This window comes from Manis javanica, chromosome 1, assembly GCF_040802235.1.
Source record: "Manis javanica isolate MJ-LG chromosome 1, MJ_LKY, whole genome shotgun sequence".
Lineage (NCBI taxonomy): Eukaryota > Metazoa > Chordata > Mammalia > Pholidota > Manidae > Manis > Manis javanica.
The window spans coordinates 4919709-4937827 of record NC_133156.1 but is presented as its reverse complement, the minus strand read 5'-3'; the positions used below and the strand labels follow the sequence as shown (position 1 = coordinate 4937827).

Sequence of the window (18119 nt, the reverse complement as noted above, 5' to 3'; positions counted from 1 at the left end):
GGGCATGAAAGAATACAGGAACCACGAGACTGTATTTTCTTCTCTGTGGATATGGGATAAAGCAACCAAGGTTGCTGACTAGGGAAATAAACTGGTGGACAGCTGACTTTTATATATCTACATTCACATCCTGGCCTACAATCATGTGCTTTCAGATTTATAATCATAATTCTCTGAAGAAAACAATTTCTGCTCCCTCAAAGGTCTTGTAAATATTAACAAATCTAACCTGATGTGGCATACCATGCCCTGAGCTTCTTAGTCACAATTTATCTGATGGAAGAATTAAGGGCCACCCCTGGGGAGATAGTTCCTCAATGGCTGGAAGTAAGAACTCCAGAGGTTCTCCGGGCTGCAACTTACATACACACGTACTATGTGAAAGAAAATAAATTGGTGGGAAGAGTGGGGAAATCACCTCTGAATTCCTGATTTTGTTCACTTGTTCATAGACTTTTCCTTGAGTTTGTATGACCAATTTCCACTGGGTGAGGAGCTGGAGCAGTAACTTAAGGGATGAATCGAGGAGCGTGTGATGCATGTCATTCACTTCCCGGAGTAGGAAGTTGGTGAAGCCAAACAGCACGTCTTCCCTCCCTCCAGTCCGAGAAGTCAACAAGCAAACCCTGCAGAGAATTTTGTCCAATATGTGGCAGTTCATCATCCATATGAATGGAGAGCCTGTGAAAGGAATAAAAGACAATAAGATCATTTACTACATGAACTCTTCTAGATGCATCAAGGAACATATTTGGTCTCTGCTTTTGCTGCTGTTTGAAAAGTGGGCCACCCTCCTGTAGATTCTCCACTCAGCTTCCCTAATGTTAACGTCTTATGTAACCATGATACATTCACCCAAACTAAGAAATTAACATCAGTGCAATGCTATTAACTAAACTACAGATTTTATTCAGATTTCACCAGTTTTCCACTAGTGTCTTTCTTCTGTTTCATGGGATTTAGCTGTACATGCATACTTCTTAATACATTATTGGCTACAGAATAAATTAGTACCAAACCTTACCACTTTTAAGGATGAGAAACCTGAGTCCTGGAGAAACCAAGGGACTCATCCAGAAGTTCAATGAAAATGAGCAATTAGTTAGGTCAGTGATCTACAATCGGTTTTATAACCACCACCAGGAGATACTCAGTAAGGTCTAGAGGGACATGTTATTGACTGTCACAATTTGGAGAGCACTGGTGGCATCTATCTCACAGACAGAGGCCAAGAGGCTGCTGGGCACCACCCTATAATGCACAGGGCAAATCCCGACCACAAAGAATTATCTGGCACCTAATGTTGGTAGTACCTAGGTTGAGAAATTCAGAGTTAGCCAACTGAAGAGTGTCAGTGTATTAGTGGCTTAGCCCAGAATAAGCATACTGATATTAAATCTCGACACTGGTATGGCGCATTGCTTAACATAATACTTTCTATATTCTTTTGTTTATTTCATAAACGAATATTTTTGAGCCCCTCCTAGGACTCAGTGGCTGCACCCACTGCACAGAGCCCTGAGCATTCGGAGCTCAGTATGGCTGTAACTCCTGGGCAGGAGGCTTCAAGAGCATGTGGTGAGACGGTGCTGGAGGCAGAGTGGTAGCCGTGAGGACTGTGGGTCACCCAGGGGATGACACAGAAGGGAAGGGGTGAGGTGTGCGTGCTCAGGAGGCAGAATGCCTGCCTCTGGGTCTTGCCTCTGTCACTTACTAGCTGTGTGATCTTGTGCTAGTTGCTTAATCTCTGAACCTCAGCACCTCACTTGGAAAACACAGGTAATAACTGTCCCTGCATCTCATAAACTTCAAGGGCCTGAAGATTGCCTATTCGGGAAGAAACGTTCCAGCATTCTGAGCAGTTTATTGAGAATGCTAGTTTACAACAAGCTCTTGGAGTCATTTTCCCATCTTGAGTGTATTATTCCTATTTACTACATTGGTACCAGTGTATGGTCCTGGATGTCACAGAGAGGGAGCTTCTGCAGACGACAACCCACCTTCTTAGGACAGGAATGACAGGCACTCAATAAACATTACCTGAGGATAACAATGCTGGTCATTGTTACAGGCTGAATTGTGTTCACCCCAAATTCATACACTGAAATCCAAAGCCCAGGGCCTCAGAATGTGACATTATTTGGAAATAGGTTCATTGCAGATGCAATCAGCTAAGTTAGCATGAGGTCATGGTCCAGAAGGGTGGATCCTAAATCCAATATGACTGGTGTCCTTATAAGGAGAAAGTTGGAGACAGACATGCACACAGGGAGAACCCACATGGAGATGGAGATAGAGATTAGGGTCATGTTTCTGCAAGCCAAATAAGATCAAAGACTGCCAGAAACCACCAGAAGCTGGGACAGTGGCATGGGATAGGCTCATGGCCCTCGGAAGGAAGTAACCTTGCTCACACTTTGATCTTGGACTTCTAGCCGCCAGAACTGTGTGATAATACAATTCTATGAAGTCACCCAGTTTGTGGTAGTTTATTCTGGTGGCCCTAGGAGGTTAATACAGTCATAAAACGAGGCAAGCACCTATTTTTAGAGTCAAAATAAAAGCCACGTCAAAATAAGAGTTTCATGCATTTAGATGAAACTTTTAAGGGCCAATATTTGTAGATGTCCAAGTCAGATTAATTCTACGCTTCACTGAACATAGCTCTCCTTCACAATATGAGTTCCAGAAACTGTTTTAACTTTAAAGCCACAATACAGGGTCATGTTAAGGACCCCGACAGTCCACAGGTGGCACAGCGCTTGCCGTTTCGGGTGGCCCCTCCTCTGGAAATGGTGGTGATCACGTTTAGCCAGTGAAAACGTTCAAAAATATTCCTGGGACCACGGCACAAAGAGAGGGGAAGGGGCTTCAGGACTAGAAAGCCCAGCTGACAGTAAGGGTGGAATGTCTGTGGAAGAAAGAAGTCCAGACCATCAGGGAAATGAGAGAGCAGGCACAGGGTGCCCAGGCAGGTCTGTGCAGTGGCCGGGGAGGGGACTGGCCAGGGGAAAGGCAGGGGACCCTCCCTGTGTTTGCTGCTGGAAGAATGTGACTGGGGAGCTACCTGCCTCTCAGATACAGCTGCCATTTCTTCCACCCAGATCTTTCTCATTTTTGCTGTTAGATTTTAACCAGATATTCACAGATTATCTTATGAAACACATGAGACTTGGTATTATAAAATAGGAAACAGGAAAAAATGTAGCTACTAAAAAGGAAGAGAAGATGGAGTTAAATGAGAAAGATACCCAGACACCTGCATATGTACAGGAAAGCAGGGTGGTACTGGCCAACATACATGCAGGTCCTCACCTAGAGAGCACAGAGTGGAGGTCAGGGGTCCCCAGGCCCCTGCCGGGCCATCAGACAAAGACGCCTGACTAAGAAAGGAAGGACAGGTTCTTGCCTGTGAAATACCTAACCACAATTAAATAAAAAACTTCTCTATGGGAGTACTTGGTGGCAGTTAATTGAAAGGAATAGAGACTTTAAGAGAATGCAGTCTGACTAGCTGCAGGAACAAGGTGAAATTTCTAAGAAGCTCATCTGGTTTCCAGGAGCCTAAAATGGGTCAGATGTATGTGGTTACACACAAACCAAAACACAATAAAACATGCCAAAAGAAACCAGTATTGCCAGCATCAGTGCAGCTGTCCGTCCGAGGCAGGTGACAGGCGGAGCACGGATTGGCCGGCCTGACCACTGCGACTCTTGCCCGGGCTGGACCGGCTGGTGCAAATGGGCCTGGAAGCCCCGGTCTGCAGGGGATCTAGAGCTGGTGGCCGGTGGGATGGGAAGCACGTGGGGAGACTGTGGTGCTGTGTCTGCATTACACGGTAAACGTCCACAAATTTTAAGGAAACACTAGGTGAAATGTGTTCATCTGTCATTTTGCATAGAACCAATGGCATCTGTCACTTCCACTTGGATTCAGGAAAGTTTGATAAATTCGGGCAACTGACTTTACTCTTTTGAAGTTCAATCTCCTTGTCTGAAAATAGGAATGAATATGCGCCCAGCTTTCGTCACATAGTGTGTATGAAAATGCATTGTACACCAAGGCACTATGGCATTCAAATGTAAAGATGCCTAAAAATAACAACTAACATTTGCCGAAAGCTTACTGTGTTCTAGGCACTATGCAAAGTGATTTAATATGCATTATTCAATGCTCACAACCCTATGACAAACTGTTGAAAGGGGAGGGTGCATATTGAACCTTCAGTGCATTTATAGTGCTGAAGGAAGCAGCAGAGGACAGGAGTCGGTAGACCATTGGGGAAAAGGTCCTTCCTGTGTTTGAGGGGTAGGACAGGAAACACCTGGATGGCAGGGAGAGAAAAACCGTGGTGGCTGCCAAGGAGAGAAGCCAGCACCATTCCTCCGTGGAGAATCCCTGGGGGACCCAGGCAGCTGGGAAGGCAGGCTCTGCTGAGGGCAGGAAGGAAGTGCCCCACAGGGATCTTACCATCATGTCAGGAAGGCCTGAGAAGCTTCCATGGGGCGTTGGTGGAAAGATTCCTCACACTCAGCCATTATGAGTGGGCTGAGCAATACACCTAAAACCAGAATCACAGTCACTGGAGAAAGGGGTGAGCCAGTTTCCCCCCATCCACCACCGTCGTGCTGAGCGCACTGGTGTCAGTCTGAGCTGCAGTGATGTAGCCGTTACCCGAGGTGCTGGGGAAGGGGTCTGGCGCAGTCAGAGGGGACAGATCCTTGAAATGCCTTCTCTGGGGAATGGAGTTGGGAGGCACAGGGCTAGGAAAACGGCAATTCAGGGATGCAAAATTCAGGATTTCCAAAGGATTCAGTTTCCTTTGCAGTTTTTGTACCTTCTCCAAACCTCTTCACAGGTTCCCATATAAGTCCAGTCATATTTTCTTGACTTTGCCCTATGACTTGAACTCTCAAGAATATTTATTTGCTCTTTTCCCTCATAAAAACAGTATCCACTGCTTTGAGCTTTGAAAAATGTACATAATAATAAACACGATGCGCTATAAATAGAGTGACATTCCAGCCACATCTAGTGGAATTCCCTCTGACATGCCTGCCCCGTGGTCTGCAGACTCAGGCGCCACCGGATTAGGCCATCGAGGTGATTCCAGAGGTAAGAGTCTCCCACACAGATTGGGAGCAAAGCCGCCTTAGAGACTTTATCAGAACACTGCATGACATTTTAAAAAAACTTACTACTTCAAAGGCCTTAGTGTGCATAACCATCACCAGTTAGAACTTGACTGAAATAATTGGACCTATCTTTCCACCTTAAGGAAAGTAACTGTCTTTCACCTGCTGGCACATTTTCCCTTGGAGGATCCGAAGTGCATGCCTTACCATTTAGCGCCTAGCCATCTTATGAGATAGGCGCTATTATTCCATTTTACCAAGCGAAACAGATAGGCAGTGGGTTAAATAATGTGCCTAGGTCACAGGGCTAGGAAAGTGGCAAAGCAGGGATGCAAAATTCAGGATTTCCAAACCATTCAGTTTTCTTTGCGGTTTTTGTACCTTCTCCAAATCTCTCAGATGGTGGCTTCACTTTCTCTGGTGGCTCCCAGGCCACGGAGAAGGGTCTTCTGCTCTCCAGTTTCCACCACCACACCCAGCCTTGTCACTCAGCAATCCCGCCCCTACATGGAAATACTTGTCTGCTACTTGTATCTCCGTCCATGGCACACAGACAGGCTGCTCTGGGTAATTCAGCACATGGTAACTTTTTTTTTCATGGTTGCCTTTTATTTTGTGCAACAAGATCTATGATAACAAGTTATCAATATAAGTATCATGGTGCCTTTTCTTTATTCTCAGTCTGTGCCGTCATTCTGGGAGGCTCAGTATTAGTGTGGGTGACCCTGCATAGTATCTTGGTTCCTTCACTGCTCAGCTTCCCTCACCCCCAAACCACCTCATCATTATCTGGGAATCCTTTAGATCATCTCTCCCAGAACTGAAAGCTCCTTTCCGACCCAGGCTTATGTTTTCCTTTTTCCCACTGTTTCCCTACCTCCAATGAATGTGCTCTGCTCACGTTCAGTTGCTAGGGCTCAGCAAAAGCCTAGGTTGTCATTTTTTAAAACTTTATATTCCCTTAGAGTATGTCCTAAACATGGAATGGAAGGAAGGACCTGTGACCTAGACTTTGCCGATTTAGCACAGAGCAGGTGACAGCAGGTGACTGAAGCCAGCCAGGAGGGCACAGCCTTTGGTCAGAGCACCAAGGCTTGACACAGCAGTTTCCAGAGAAACATGCCCTCGGGCAACTTCACAATCCAGCCTCATCCTCGTGCTGGTGGTGACTGAAGTAGCAAAGGCCTGACTGTGTTGGCACCAGGACTGAGGAGGAAATGGCAAGAACCAGAGGCTGTGAAAGCTATCAGTTGCCAGCAGGGAAGGGATCAGCATTGGAGTCCAAACTGGCTGCCCGGAGTAGAGAGCCCCATGGCCACAATCCCCGCGGTTCTCCGTGGGGACATGCAGGAGGCGTGGCTGCCTGAAGTAATCTGCAGCCACCTGGGATGGGGCTTGGGGTTATTTCATTTGGATATTGCTGGAAAGGGCGCTCTCAAGGGCCAGCGATCGTAGGTAAGCCAGGTTACACATGACGCATCTTTCATTCAGTCAGCACTAATATTTGTTATCCTTCTCTGAGCTTTCCTCTATTCCATCATTATCAGATTAACTAGCCTAAAATGACTTTTCTTTTTTAATCATGTAATCCTCCGGCTTAAAAACTCCATTAGTCCAAATGCCTCAGCTATAGTAAACATTAGCTGAAAATCCACCTCTCGTCTTTTTTTCTGTTTATCATTGGGTTTCTAAACTCCTTTTCTTTTTTTCTCAAATCAAGGGTGATGTTGCTCTTCCTCATTCATGTCCTCTGTGCTTCCCATGATTCTGCATCCCACATGGCATTTAGGTAATAAGTCACATTTGATTTTTAAATGAAAGACATGCATTAACTGTCACAGAACTTCAGATTAGCATGAGAAAAATTATGCTTACTTAACTGTAATGACATAATTTCACTCCAGGCAAATTAACTTTAGATTCTAGTTGGGCTGTACATTCTTAGGGAGGATGGAAAGGCTGAGAAACCTATGGTGGTTGGCAGCTTTCTGAAGTAGTAAAACTAGCTTAGGATTCCCATTACCCACCTTCTTGGCCCCCTGGGGTCTGGGGGCCTCAGCTTAGGAATCAGACCCTGAATAAACTCTTAAGGACAGACTCACCTCCTCCCCCTTTCAGCTCACATCTCTCCCTTCACCTTTCTGAATTCTATCTTTCCTTTAAAGGGCATTGAAGTTCCACCATCTCCCAGGAGTAACTTGCTGACTTCCACAGTCCACAGCAATCCCTCTACCCACTGAACTCACATAGCACACTTTTTGAGCTATTAATTTGCAGTTTCAGGCTTTATACTGTGAGGTACCTTATGTGCTTATGTATTTACTTCTCTAATGGATATTAAACCCTCTCAACATGGAGAAAACACATCAAAAAAATCTCCACATAGTACCTAGAATAATGCCTCATTTAGTAAATATTGATCAGTTTTTAATAATCCATCTACTTTTTTTTCAAAGTAATACTGAAGGATTAATATCAATTTTGATCAGATAATGCCCACTGTCATGCTCACCTCCCTAGCCAGCAGGTCAATAAGTTCAAGTTTGGACATCCCATCAGGAAGCAGTCGAGGAATAGCAGCAACACAAGTCCTGAAAACATCTATTTTTGGCTTTCTCTCACCCCTAGAATTTGAAAATAAAGTTTTTCAATAAAACACAGGTCAAAGGTTACAAAAATTTAACAAAAAAATCAATCATCTATGTGAACAAAGACTAGAATCTGTGCCTCTTGAATCACTGCCTGGTGTTTGCTCCATTTTATTTTCAAATGTTTCTACCCTTTCTAGTTTGGCCATTTCTAAGAGAACCTGTAAAGATTTAATGTTAGACCGAGGGATATATCTATAAAGAAAAATGCTGATATCGACAGCATTGTACCAGATTGCTTGCCATTCAGTTGGATTCTTTGGGGTTTGTTCCCTGTGGCCTGCATTTAAAACACTGAAAAACATTGAATTCACTGAAACGTCTAAAGGAATCAGCACTTAAGGAATGCACTGCAGTCATTCCAACATTTAGCACTTAAAAATGGGATTTCAGTGCATATAAGTGAAGGTTTCCTCTCACAGCACAGTATCTGGAAGCTTCTCTCCCTGATGAGTTATGCTTCTCTAGAGCTCCCACCCTCCTTTTTTAAAAACATTAAGTGCTTCCAAAAATAAGTCTTTCATAATGTCAAGTAAAATCCTGAAATGATGTATTTGTACACCCATTCCTGATTTTGTAGAACTATACTTTTGGGCCTGACTTCTATGGAGGTTCTTCCTCTCTTTTTACTTTCTTGAGAATATGAATGTTTAAAGATAATGAATGCCTCCTATATTCTGTTGTATAATGTAAAGGAAAAATGTACATTTTGTGATAATTTATTTCAGTTTTTAATTGTTTGAATATGTAGGTGATTGTAACCACATATTTTGTCAATAACCTTTATGAAAAAACTAAACTATCCATCATTTTTCAAATAACCTAAGAGATCAAATATAATAGCATGTTGCCATTCTGATGATTTAATTTTCTAAGAATATAAAATTGGCACTAGTTAATGCAATCATAGGACACCAACACAATAATGAAAATGCAAAGTCACATAGAAGTAATTTCTTTCTGGAACCGTAACTGTGGTGATTTGAAATGCAATGAAAAGAATACATTCCCTCTATAATCTAAAGATGGTCAGACTCCTTCCTGTCTGATAGCAAGTTTGCCCTGTGACATTACATTTCAGCATGCTTTTGTAAATTTGTTAGGCATGAATACAAAGTTATTGATGTGAAAGATAAAACGCATATATGTTGAATTCTGTAATACTGTGTTTTTATGGAAAGCCATATCATGATTTCTTCTCCTTTTCTATACTCCATTTGCACGGGACGTATGAGGACTCCAGAGAAGAAGCCATTATGCCTGGTTTTCAATCAGCCCAAGGAAAGGGGAGTCTTGAAGTGATATTCTCAGTAGCTGAACAGAGTTAGAGCTAGTGACCTGTTCCTCTGCAACCCAGTGAGTCATTCAAACAGTTCTAGTGTGCTCACGAGATGTTTTAAACAGCCAGGATTATTTTCCTATCTGTCAAAAAACAGATGACCCTGCCTGGCCTGAAGCGTGAGGTGAATTCTGCAGGACCTGAAGGCTGATAAAGCCTAGATGAGGAACTCTAGTTGGGATGAAATTTCCTTTTACTCTCCAGACTGTTACAGGGAAGCATGTGAGCCCCCCCAAATAACCTAATTTTTATTAACAGATATTATTATTAAACTTTGCCAGCATGAACCACCAAAGGGATGGTGAATGGAAATGAAGCAATACAGAATGCCTCGTGTTCAAGTTCATACCCTGAGCAAGGCCTGCGGACGTGGTGCACCAATCTGGTCTATCAACTCCACTGACTGCTTCCTTTACTGTGGTGTGGACCTCAGTTCTCCCCTCCTAAATGTTTATATAATTCCCTAATGTTTCTCCCTGGTTTTTGAGAAATGTAGTGATTAGTTATTTTCCACGCAGGGATCTGCCTAAAAGCCTTGCATGTAAAATATCCCTATCCCAATGGGGGGGGGAGGTGCAGGTCTGAAGATGGCTAAAGAAGAAAAAGTAAAGAACTGCCTTAGAAAAAGTTTAAGGTATTGGTTAAAATACTAATGAAATGTTTACATTATGTTTAAACCTGTTTCTTTTTATGACTTTGAATATATCATTTTGGTCCGGAACCCAACATACGATTTCTTGATTATAGATATAGTTTTCCTTTCTAGGTCTTTCATTTCTTTACTATTTTTAGAGGAAATAACTATAGGGCAGAAGTTTTAAAAGCATTTCTTATATTTTATACATTATAAATTGAATGTTGCTTTAATATATTCAAAGAGTATATAATAATGATGTTATTGGACAGTTGGACAATTTGTGAGGTAAGAATTAGAGCTGTAGACAAATATATTTAATGTTTATTAACCTTGATCAACTTCAGTTCTGCTGTCATTTTGATTGAAAAGTCTAAAGCAGCACATCATGATCTTCATATCATTTAAATCAAATAGTTCACACTCTGCAGGATAATATGCATTGTATAATCCTATTTTTGTAAAGAAAATGTATATACATATATTTATGTTGACACAGGGGAAGGTCTGGGAGGAATCACACTGGGCCTATGAATGGTTGCAGATTTCAAGGGAAGGAGGCTTTCATTTTAACTTCATATACTGTTAAGTATGTATTCAAAATAATTCTGTAGTTTTTGCTTGGCTTTACCTTGTTTCGTTTTGTCACACTGTGTTTTTGACATGCTACCATTGTGATAAAAATACACACCCACAATATGAACTTCCCTAGATAGGTAACAACCTTCCAACTAATTGTAGTATTTGGAACTGGATATGCGGAGTGACAAGAAAAATCTTTCTTATTATATTTTTGGAAATTTATTCTATAGGTTCCAGATATAATTTAGCTCATAGTCCAACAATAAAATCCAAACTTTCTTAAAATGTAAAGTTATAACCTAATGCTCGTTCCTGCCATAATTAGTCAAAATTAGCAAATTCAAGGTGTATGAGTTTCTCCTACTGAGCTCTAATTACAAATCCAGTCTTAGGTTACAAATGCTTTCTTAAAATATAGTATTTCTTTTTTTGATACTTAGAATCGAGTATTTCTTTCTAAAAGCCAATATTTCATAGAGACTCAGTTGCATGGAGACTAATAAGTAGGTTAAACTCTTACCGTTCAGGAACAGTCACTAGAAACCCATGAATGTAAGATTTATAAAGATAGAGTGTCTGCAAACTGGTGACATCACTATATATATATATAGCCCATGGGCTGTGACAGAGCTTGGGAGCAAAACATTACTGCTTCTAAATGGGGACAGTAAGTATCTAGGCCCTACTGTCTAACTTACTGGCCTAATGATACATGGGATATAACCAAAGTAGGTCAATCTCAGTTTGATCTTATCTTCAGAGTTAGTCAAATATTATCAAAGTATGTTTTCACTATCTTTGACTTGAAGAAGATGAGAAAATATAGAATAAATGGTAAGAATCTCTGCTGTTGTGCTTTGGCTAATGAATTCTTCACTGCAAACAGTCTTCACTGTACTCACGTGATCATGTCTTCGGGTTCTTTGTTTAACATCTGGACGTTCGTTAGCATCATACACCTTCCTACTTCCTTATCAAGGTGTCTTAAAATATTGTCCATGGCTTTTCGTACTTGAGAGTAATATAATGACATGCCTGAAAAACATGTGCTAGAGTTACATCTTTGATTAAACCTATCAAAGAATGAAATCCTAGTTTATCCATCCTCTATGCTGTGCTTTTACTGAGGACTTTCTATGGGTCATTGACTTCTTCGAGCAGAGTCCAATTCAATCTTTGATCTGCAGGACATTCAACTAATCCTCGTTCCTGTCATAATTAGTCAAAATTAGCAAATTCAAGGTGTATGAGTTTCTCCTGCTGGATCTGTAACAAATCCAGGTCGTAGGTTAAAACTGCTTTCTTAAAATCAAGTATTTCTTTTTTTGATACTTAAAGTCTAGTATTTCTTTCTAGATTAGAGGATGTGCTTAGAGGATGTTCACTAAAATTCATTTAAATTCAATAAAGAAGAATTCTAATATTCCAAAAGGAATAAAGTAAACAAGGAAATAAAAAGTTTAACCTTAGAATTTTTATGTTTCTGGTTAGTACAAGAAAAATCATAATCATTAGTGTCATAAAGGACAATTCTCATTTGGGGCAAAGATTTTAACAACTTCGTATTATTCTCTGAAAATACATGTGTGGGGTTCTTTTTAGTAAAATAAAGTGACCTCATATCATTCATTTTTAAGTGAAGGAAAACTTACCTTAGCTATATTGTTTTTACTGTTTTCATTAAGTATAGTGTCAGTATCTTACAGTGGAAGACAAATATGTATAGCATATGTACTTCGTATATGTATATGACCTTTTATATATTTATGTATATAATCCAAATGAAAAGTAAATTGCTTTGCATTTAAAATTTGTACGTTAATGAATATTTATTAATGGTTGTATTTCATGCATTGAATCTTTCTGAACTCATTCAAGTATTGCATACCTAAAGCTAAGCATTTTAAAGCAAAAAGTTGCTCATGTATTTCTTTCATGTCTTTGGAATCCACAACCTATCTTAAAGTTTTCAGCAAGTTTCAAAATTCCATAAAAAAGAAACAATCGAATAAAAAAATCACCTCTGGATTCAAATAGCTAAATTAAAGAAAAAAATAGTCTCATGTGGACTAAATCCACAATATAACCTGGTGTGAATGGGACTTGGCATATTTAAAACACAGATTAAAGTAATTTTACTGAAAAGAAAGGGAAGAAATATAAAAATGAATGAACTAATGAATGAATGACTATATATATGGTGGCCTTATAAACAGGATTACCTACCAAAGGACACAGATGTCTTACTTATTTCACTTACTGTTAACTGTAGATAATCAATACTAGAAGTCTGAAAAGATCATAGATAAAAGTCTAGCATTTAAATGGAAAAATGTTTACCAGAAAGTTCCAAAAAGTTTAAAGGGCAGTAAAACAAAGCCCAGCATGAATCAATCAAAACAATTAATGTTGGAATGTCTCATCAGCAACTTTTATAAACTTCTAAAAAGCGTTTCTCACTAAGGATAAGTATCAGTCTTTGAAACCCACCTGTCATTTTGGCTTCCTCTTCCGTTAGTGTTTTACTCAAGTATGTTTTCTTCACTCTCAGTGTGTTTCCTGATGGGAGAACAGCTCCTGTGACCGGCATGGGAGGCTCACCATCTTTCTGCTGCAAGCTATCGGCTATTACCAAGAAGGCCCACAAACCAATGTTCATTCTCTGTAAGAAACAGTATGTTTGTGATGAAAAGAAAGGCCTGCTATTTGTAGTCAAATTAAACCATTTTAAGCATGGTCTGCCATCTAGATTAGCATGGGGAAAGTAATTTAAAATGCACAAGAGTTTAGGCCAAACCTATGAAAACAAAATAAAGTCTCTGTCACTACTTATTGCTGCGTCACAAGAAAACAACTGGCAAGATTTTCACCAAACTTGGGAGGGGATGTTTGAGATGGTCATACACGTTCTGTTTGGGAGATCCCAGGTGTACCTCTAAAAGACAGGCAGTCATCCTTTGGAGCAGCTGCAACTAAGGTAAACTGTGGTAAACAAAAGGCTCTTAGGTCTCCTGGAGGAAGAGATATGCCATGTGTTAATTCACAAAGACTGAAGGAACACAAACAGGAGTTGCAAATCACAAAATAAAAATCGTCTGCTCTGAACTGCAGGTTGTTGACTTCTTATTTAAAAAGGCTGGAAAGTTTGAAAATAAAATTTAAAAATTCAGTGCCAGAGAACCTGTTATTGGTAAAAACATATAAGCTTGTAAGAAGAAATGCTATTTGGGGCCAGATAGTTATCTTCGTCAGGCTCAGGTTAGGCATAACACTGGCTCTGAAAGATGGCTCAGTAAGACAGCTACTCCCAGTAGCGATGATCTTAAAAAATCAGAAGCTACTAGAACATCTGTATGTACTTAAACAGCCATGCATAAAGCATTTTCATTATACTGTAAAGCACACTAATATTTTCAAACCACATGAAGTAATAAGTTCCCATAATAGGCTAATATCTACAGTGGGCAATAATATTACTAGTATTAACATGATAATCTAGGCACAATTTATTGAGTCCCTAAAATGTGTCTAGAACTGCTTATTAACTCTCATCTTTAAAATAGCCATGCAAGGAAGTCATGATTATTCCCATCTTCCAGGTGAGGAAACTGAACACATAACTAATAGGTGGGAAGCTCTTCTTGTCAGGTTTGTCCAAATCACCTATCTTGTGGTACTTGATTACATTTTATAACATTAATATTGACTTCTATTCATGTTAAAACTACAGCTGACCCTTGAACAACAAACAGGGTGCTGACCCCATACAGTTAAACCCCCCCACGTAACTTCTGATTCCCTCAAAACAACTACCAGTGTTGACTAGAAGCTTTACCAATAACATAAACAGTTGATTAACATATACTTCACATTTTTTCAAATAGTTGCAAATCTCCAGTTTTCCAATATATTTATTGAAAAATTCTGCATATAAGTGGACCTGTGCAGTTCAAACTCATGTCGTTCAAGGGTCAACTGTACTTATTCAAGCTTTAGTAATGATATTTCAACCAGGATTTGGTGAATATTTCTCTGGTTCATTCATATCTGATTCAATGCATATGTACACTTTTATGGTCTTTAATAGTGTTCTTTTTCCATTTTCTAGAAGAAAGAGTATTAACATTAAAAAATTTAACTGTATATTAAAGTCTGTTCACTCCCTCATTTATTTTAGTAGTTCTTTAATGAAATGTTTCTAGTCTTCTGTATTTTTCTCAAGACACGGCAATGTTTTCAGCGAAGAAATATCATGCTGAGGATAACTGTGGAATGACATAAATGGTCAAGCCTCAAATATTTGTAAATATTATGTGATTTACAGACCATCCTTGCTAGGTCTCCTGGTTTTCCTTCCCTCTGGATAATACTAAGGGCACAAGATGAGGTCATTTTGGATCCATATTTTCAACTCAATTTCAAAAATAATCATTTTTGTATTTTATATAGTTCTGCATCATACTTCTCCCTTTTGTTATCTGTCTGGTCTTGAGAAATTACTGAGCTTTTCCAAGCCCAACTTTCAGCGTCCTTACTATAAAATAAGGATAATAATGCCTTTGATCATAGAAGGGCTATGATGAGGATTTGTGTCATGTTATGAGGAAAGTTCCTGCTGGCAAATATGTATTGTAGGCTAGAATCTCCACTTAATTAAAAAAAATAAAGTCAAGTTTACAGAGATAATACTATGTAGTACAATACACTCCTTTTAGTTGTACAGGTCTTTGTAATATAGTCAGATAACCACCATCATAGTTAAGTTTTAAAATATTTCCGTCATCGCAAAAAGTTCCATCATGCCTCTTTATACTGAGTCCTCTCCCTGAAGCCCAGAACCTGACAGTTTTGCCTTTTCCAGAACATGACATAAGTGAATCAAACAGACACAGCCCTGTGTGTCTGGCTTCTTTCACTTCACATAATATTTTTAAGAGGTTGCAATATCAGTACTTTGTTTCTTTTTACTGCTGACTACTATCCTGATGTATTAATGACTCATAATTTGTTTAGCTATTTGTCCATTGTTGAACACAAGTGGTTTTCCTAATTTCAGTGATTATGAATAAAGCTGCTGTAAATATTCATACAAGCCTTTGTAGATAAAAATTTTAATTTCTTTTGGAAACTACCTTGGGGAAGTTGTAGCTTTTCGTATTCTTACTAAAACAGCATGAAGTTCCATTTGCTCTGTATCCTTCTTGTACATCTCAATGTGGTTTTAACTTGTATTTCTCTAATGACTAAAGATGCTAAACATCTTTTCTTGGGTTTATTAGTCATTTGTATCTCTTCTTCAGTAAAGAGGCTATTCATTTTGCCCATTTAAAAAACTGGGTTGTTTATTTTGTTATTGAATTGCTAGAGTTCTTTACATAGTCTGAATAGAAGTGGCTTAATCAATATGTGTTCTGCAAATATTTCTCCCAGTCTGTGGCTCTACATTTTACTAACAGTGTCTTTTAAAATACACACTTTCTTAATTTGATGATGTTCAATTTAACAACTTTTTCTTTTATAATTTATGCTCTTTGTGTTCTAAAAAATGTTTACCCACAAAGAAACTCACAAAGATTTTATCTCAATGTTTTCTTCAGGAGGGTTCATAATGTTGGATTTCACATTTAGGCTTATGATTCATTTTGAGTTAATTTTTTGCATACACTGCAAACTATGGGTCAAGGGTAATCATTTTTCAAGTGGATGTCCAACTGTTCAGCACCATTTATTTGAAAGACTCCTTTATTCATTGAAATAACTTGAAACTGTCATTGAAAATCAACTGACCATATATACATGGGGCTATTTCTGGGTTCTCTACTCTGTTACATTGGTTTTTATATTCATCCCTCTGCCAGTACTAGATTACTGTAGCTTTATAGTAAGTTTTGAAATCAGGACATGCTAGTCCTCTAATTTTATTCTTTTTCAAAACTATGGTGGTTACTCTAGTTCCTTATACTTTCCATATTAATTTCAGAATCTGTTGATTTCTATAGAAAAAGCTTTAGGGATTTTAATTGGGATTATAGTTTAATCCATTAGCTCAATTTAGGGACAATTGACATTTATAATTTTAAATCTTTTAATCACGGACAGTATTTATCATCATTTATTTGTTCTACTTTAAAAAATTTTTCTCAGTGTTTAGCTTTCAGGCCTTGCACATATTTTATTAGCTTTACTGTTAAGTGTTTTGCTTTCATTATTATTGTAAAATGTTCGATTTCTAGCTGTTCATCACTAGAATGTAAAAATGCATTGACTTTTACATTTTTAATCTTGTATGATACAAGCTTTCTAAAATCATTTATTATTTTTAGTAGGTTTTCTTTAGATTCCTTGGTATTTTCTATATAGGCAATTGTGGTCTGTAAATACATACAGTTTTCTTCTTCCTTTCTAATCTGTATGCCTTTTATTTCTTCTTGCCTCTGCCTCTCATTAGGACCTCTGGTTCCACATTAGTTTAGGCCAAGACAAAAATGAGAGAAATGGGTGACCTAGGAACTCTTACCATCAATGAGTAAGTTCTTGTGGTATGAAGGGGGCAAATGGGAAGCCACCTACATCTGAACTAAAAGAAGGCAATAGGTAAGAGATTACCTAACTGTTGAGTGGCTTTGCAGCACAGACTTTGTAGTAAGATAACCCTTTATATTCCTGGGCCTTATTCCATAAGCTATTTCTAGAAGATTATTTAAGACACAATCTGGATTTGTTTCCTGAGAAACTGTGTCCTATAACCTATTTCATCAAGGGTATGACATATGTTTCATATTCTCATCCTTGTGTGTGCTGTTGAGTGGGGTCATAGATATGCCTTTGAGCTTCTAATTACCAGCTACTGATGAATATGGTCTTCCATAGTCCTAGAATATCAAGAGAAATGGAAGATGGTACTCAAGGATAAATTTTATAGATGGTGATAATGATGGTAAATAGCTTTCAACATGTTCTTTTTAGACAAATAACACAGTAATTCTGAGAATGATTATTAAAAATTGTAAAGACATGATGCTCAAGAAATGCAAAAAATTTTGAGAACCTTCCCAGCAAGTGAAGACTTTTAATGAGTAGGGCCTTGGGCCTCCATCCAACCAAAATGCACTGAATTTTTACTGGCTTTGCTCCCCTCCATCTGGCCCAGTGGTCTTGGCTGTAGCTGTTCCTGAAGACTGATGTCGTTAGACACCAGACAAACTCCCATCTGGAGCTTTTCCCAGATCCCTAGACATGGGGCAACCTTAGCACCAAGAAGGGAATGCAGGGCGTGGTGCAGTGAAGCATGAGCATCCCAGGAGCCCTGGGCGCCCTTGGCTAATGGCCAGCTGCTTATTCTGAACCTCTGGGCTCTGGGCCTCCTTCCTCGCTGACAGATGAAGCAGCCGTGCAGTATCATGGTGGTGATGGGAACAATCTTAAAAATACTTGTATGGTGTGCAATTTCTTTCTTTTTTCTTCTTGGCTTAAGAGGTCGTAGTATCACAGTATCACAGTTATTCTGCAAGGCATCTAGAAAAGTATTTTGTCCATTTTACTGGTGAAAAAGCTGAAGTTCAGAGAGGTAAATGGCGCATAGCTACTGAAAGTGGTAGAGCCTGTGGCTAGCAGCAAATCCAGCTCTGCTGACCTCTGGCTCAGTGCTCTTTCCACAATCCCACAGGAAAAGGGCAAAGAGACAGCTTGCCCACCATCCTTGCGGTGGTAGGAAGTTTAAAATGGAACATCCTTTTCCTTGGCAATCGCCCTGTCACTCCACATTGCGTATCATACCCAT

At 39.3% G+C, this 18119-nt stretch overlaps 1 protein-coding gene across 1 annotated transcript in view; it reads right to left on the bottom strand.

Annotated features, from left to right (window-relative positions):
* The window catches only part of LOC118971128 (protein furry homolog), a 157946-nt gene that overhangs the window by 74930 nt on the left and 64897 nt on the right, over window positions 1-18119 (bottom strand). The window contains 5 exon segments of the mRNA XM_073235390.1: window positions 419-598; window positions 600-684; window positions 7656-7760; window positions 11242-11374; window positions 12830-13001. Of these exon segments, the coding sequence (XP_073091491.1) occupies window positions 419-598; window positions 600-684; window positions 7656-7760; window positions 11242-11374; window positions 12830-13001 (675 nt within the window).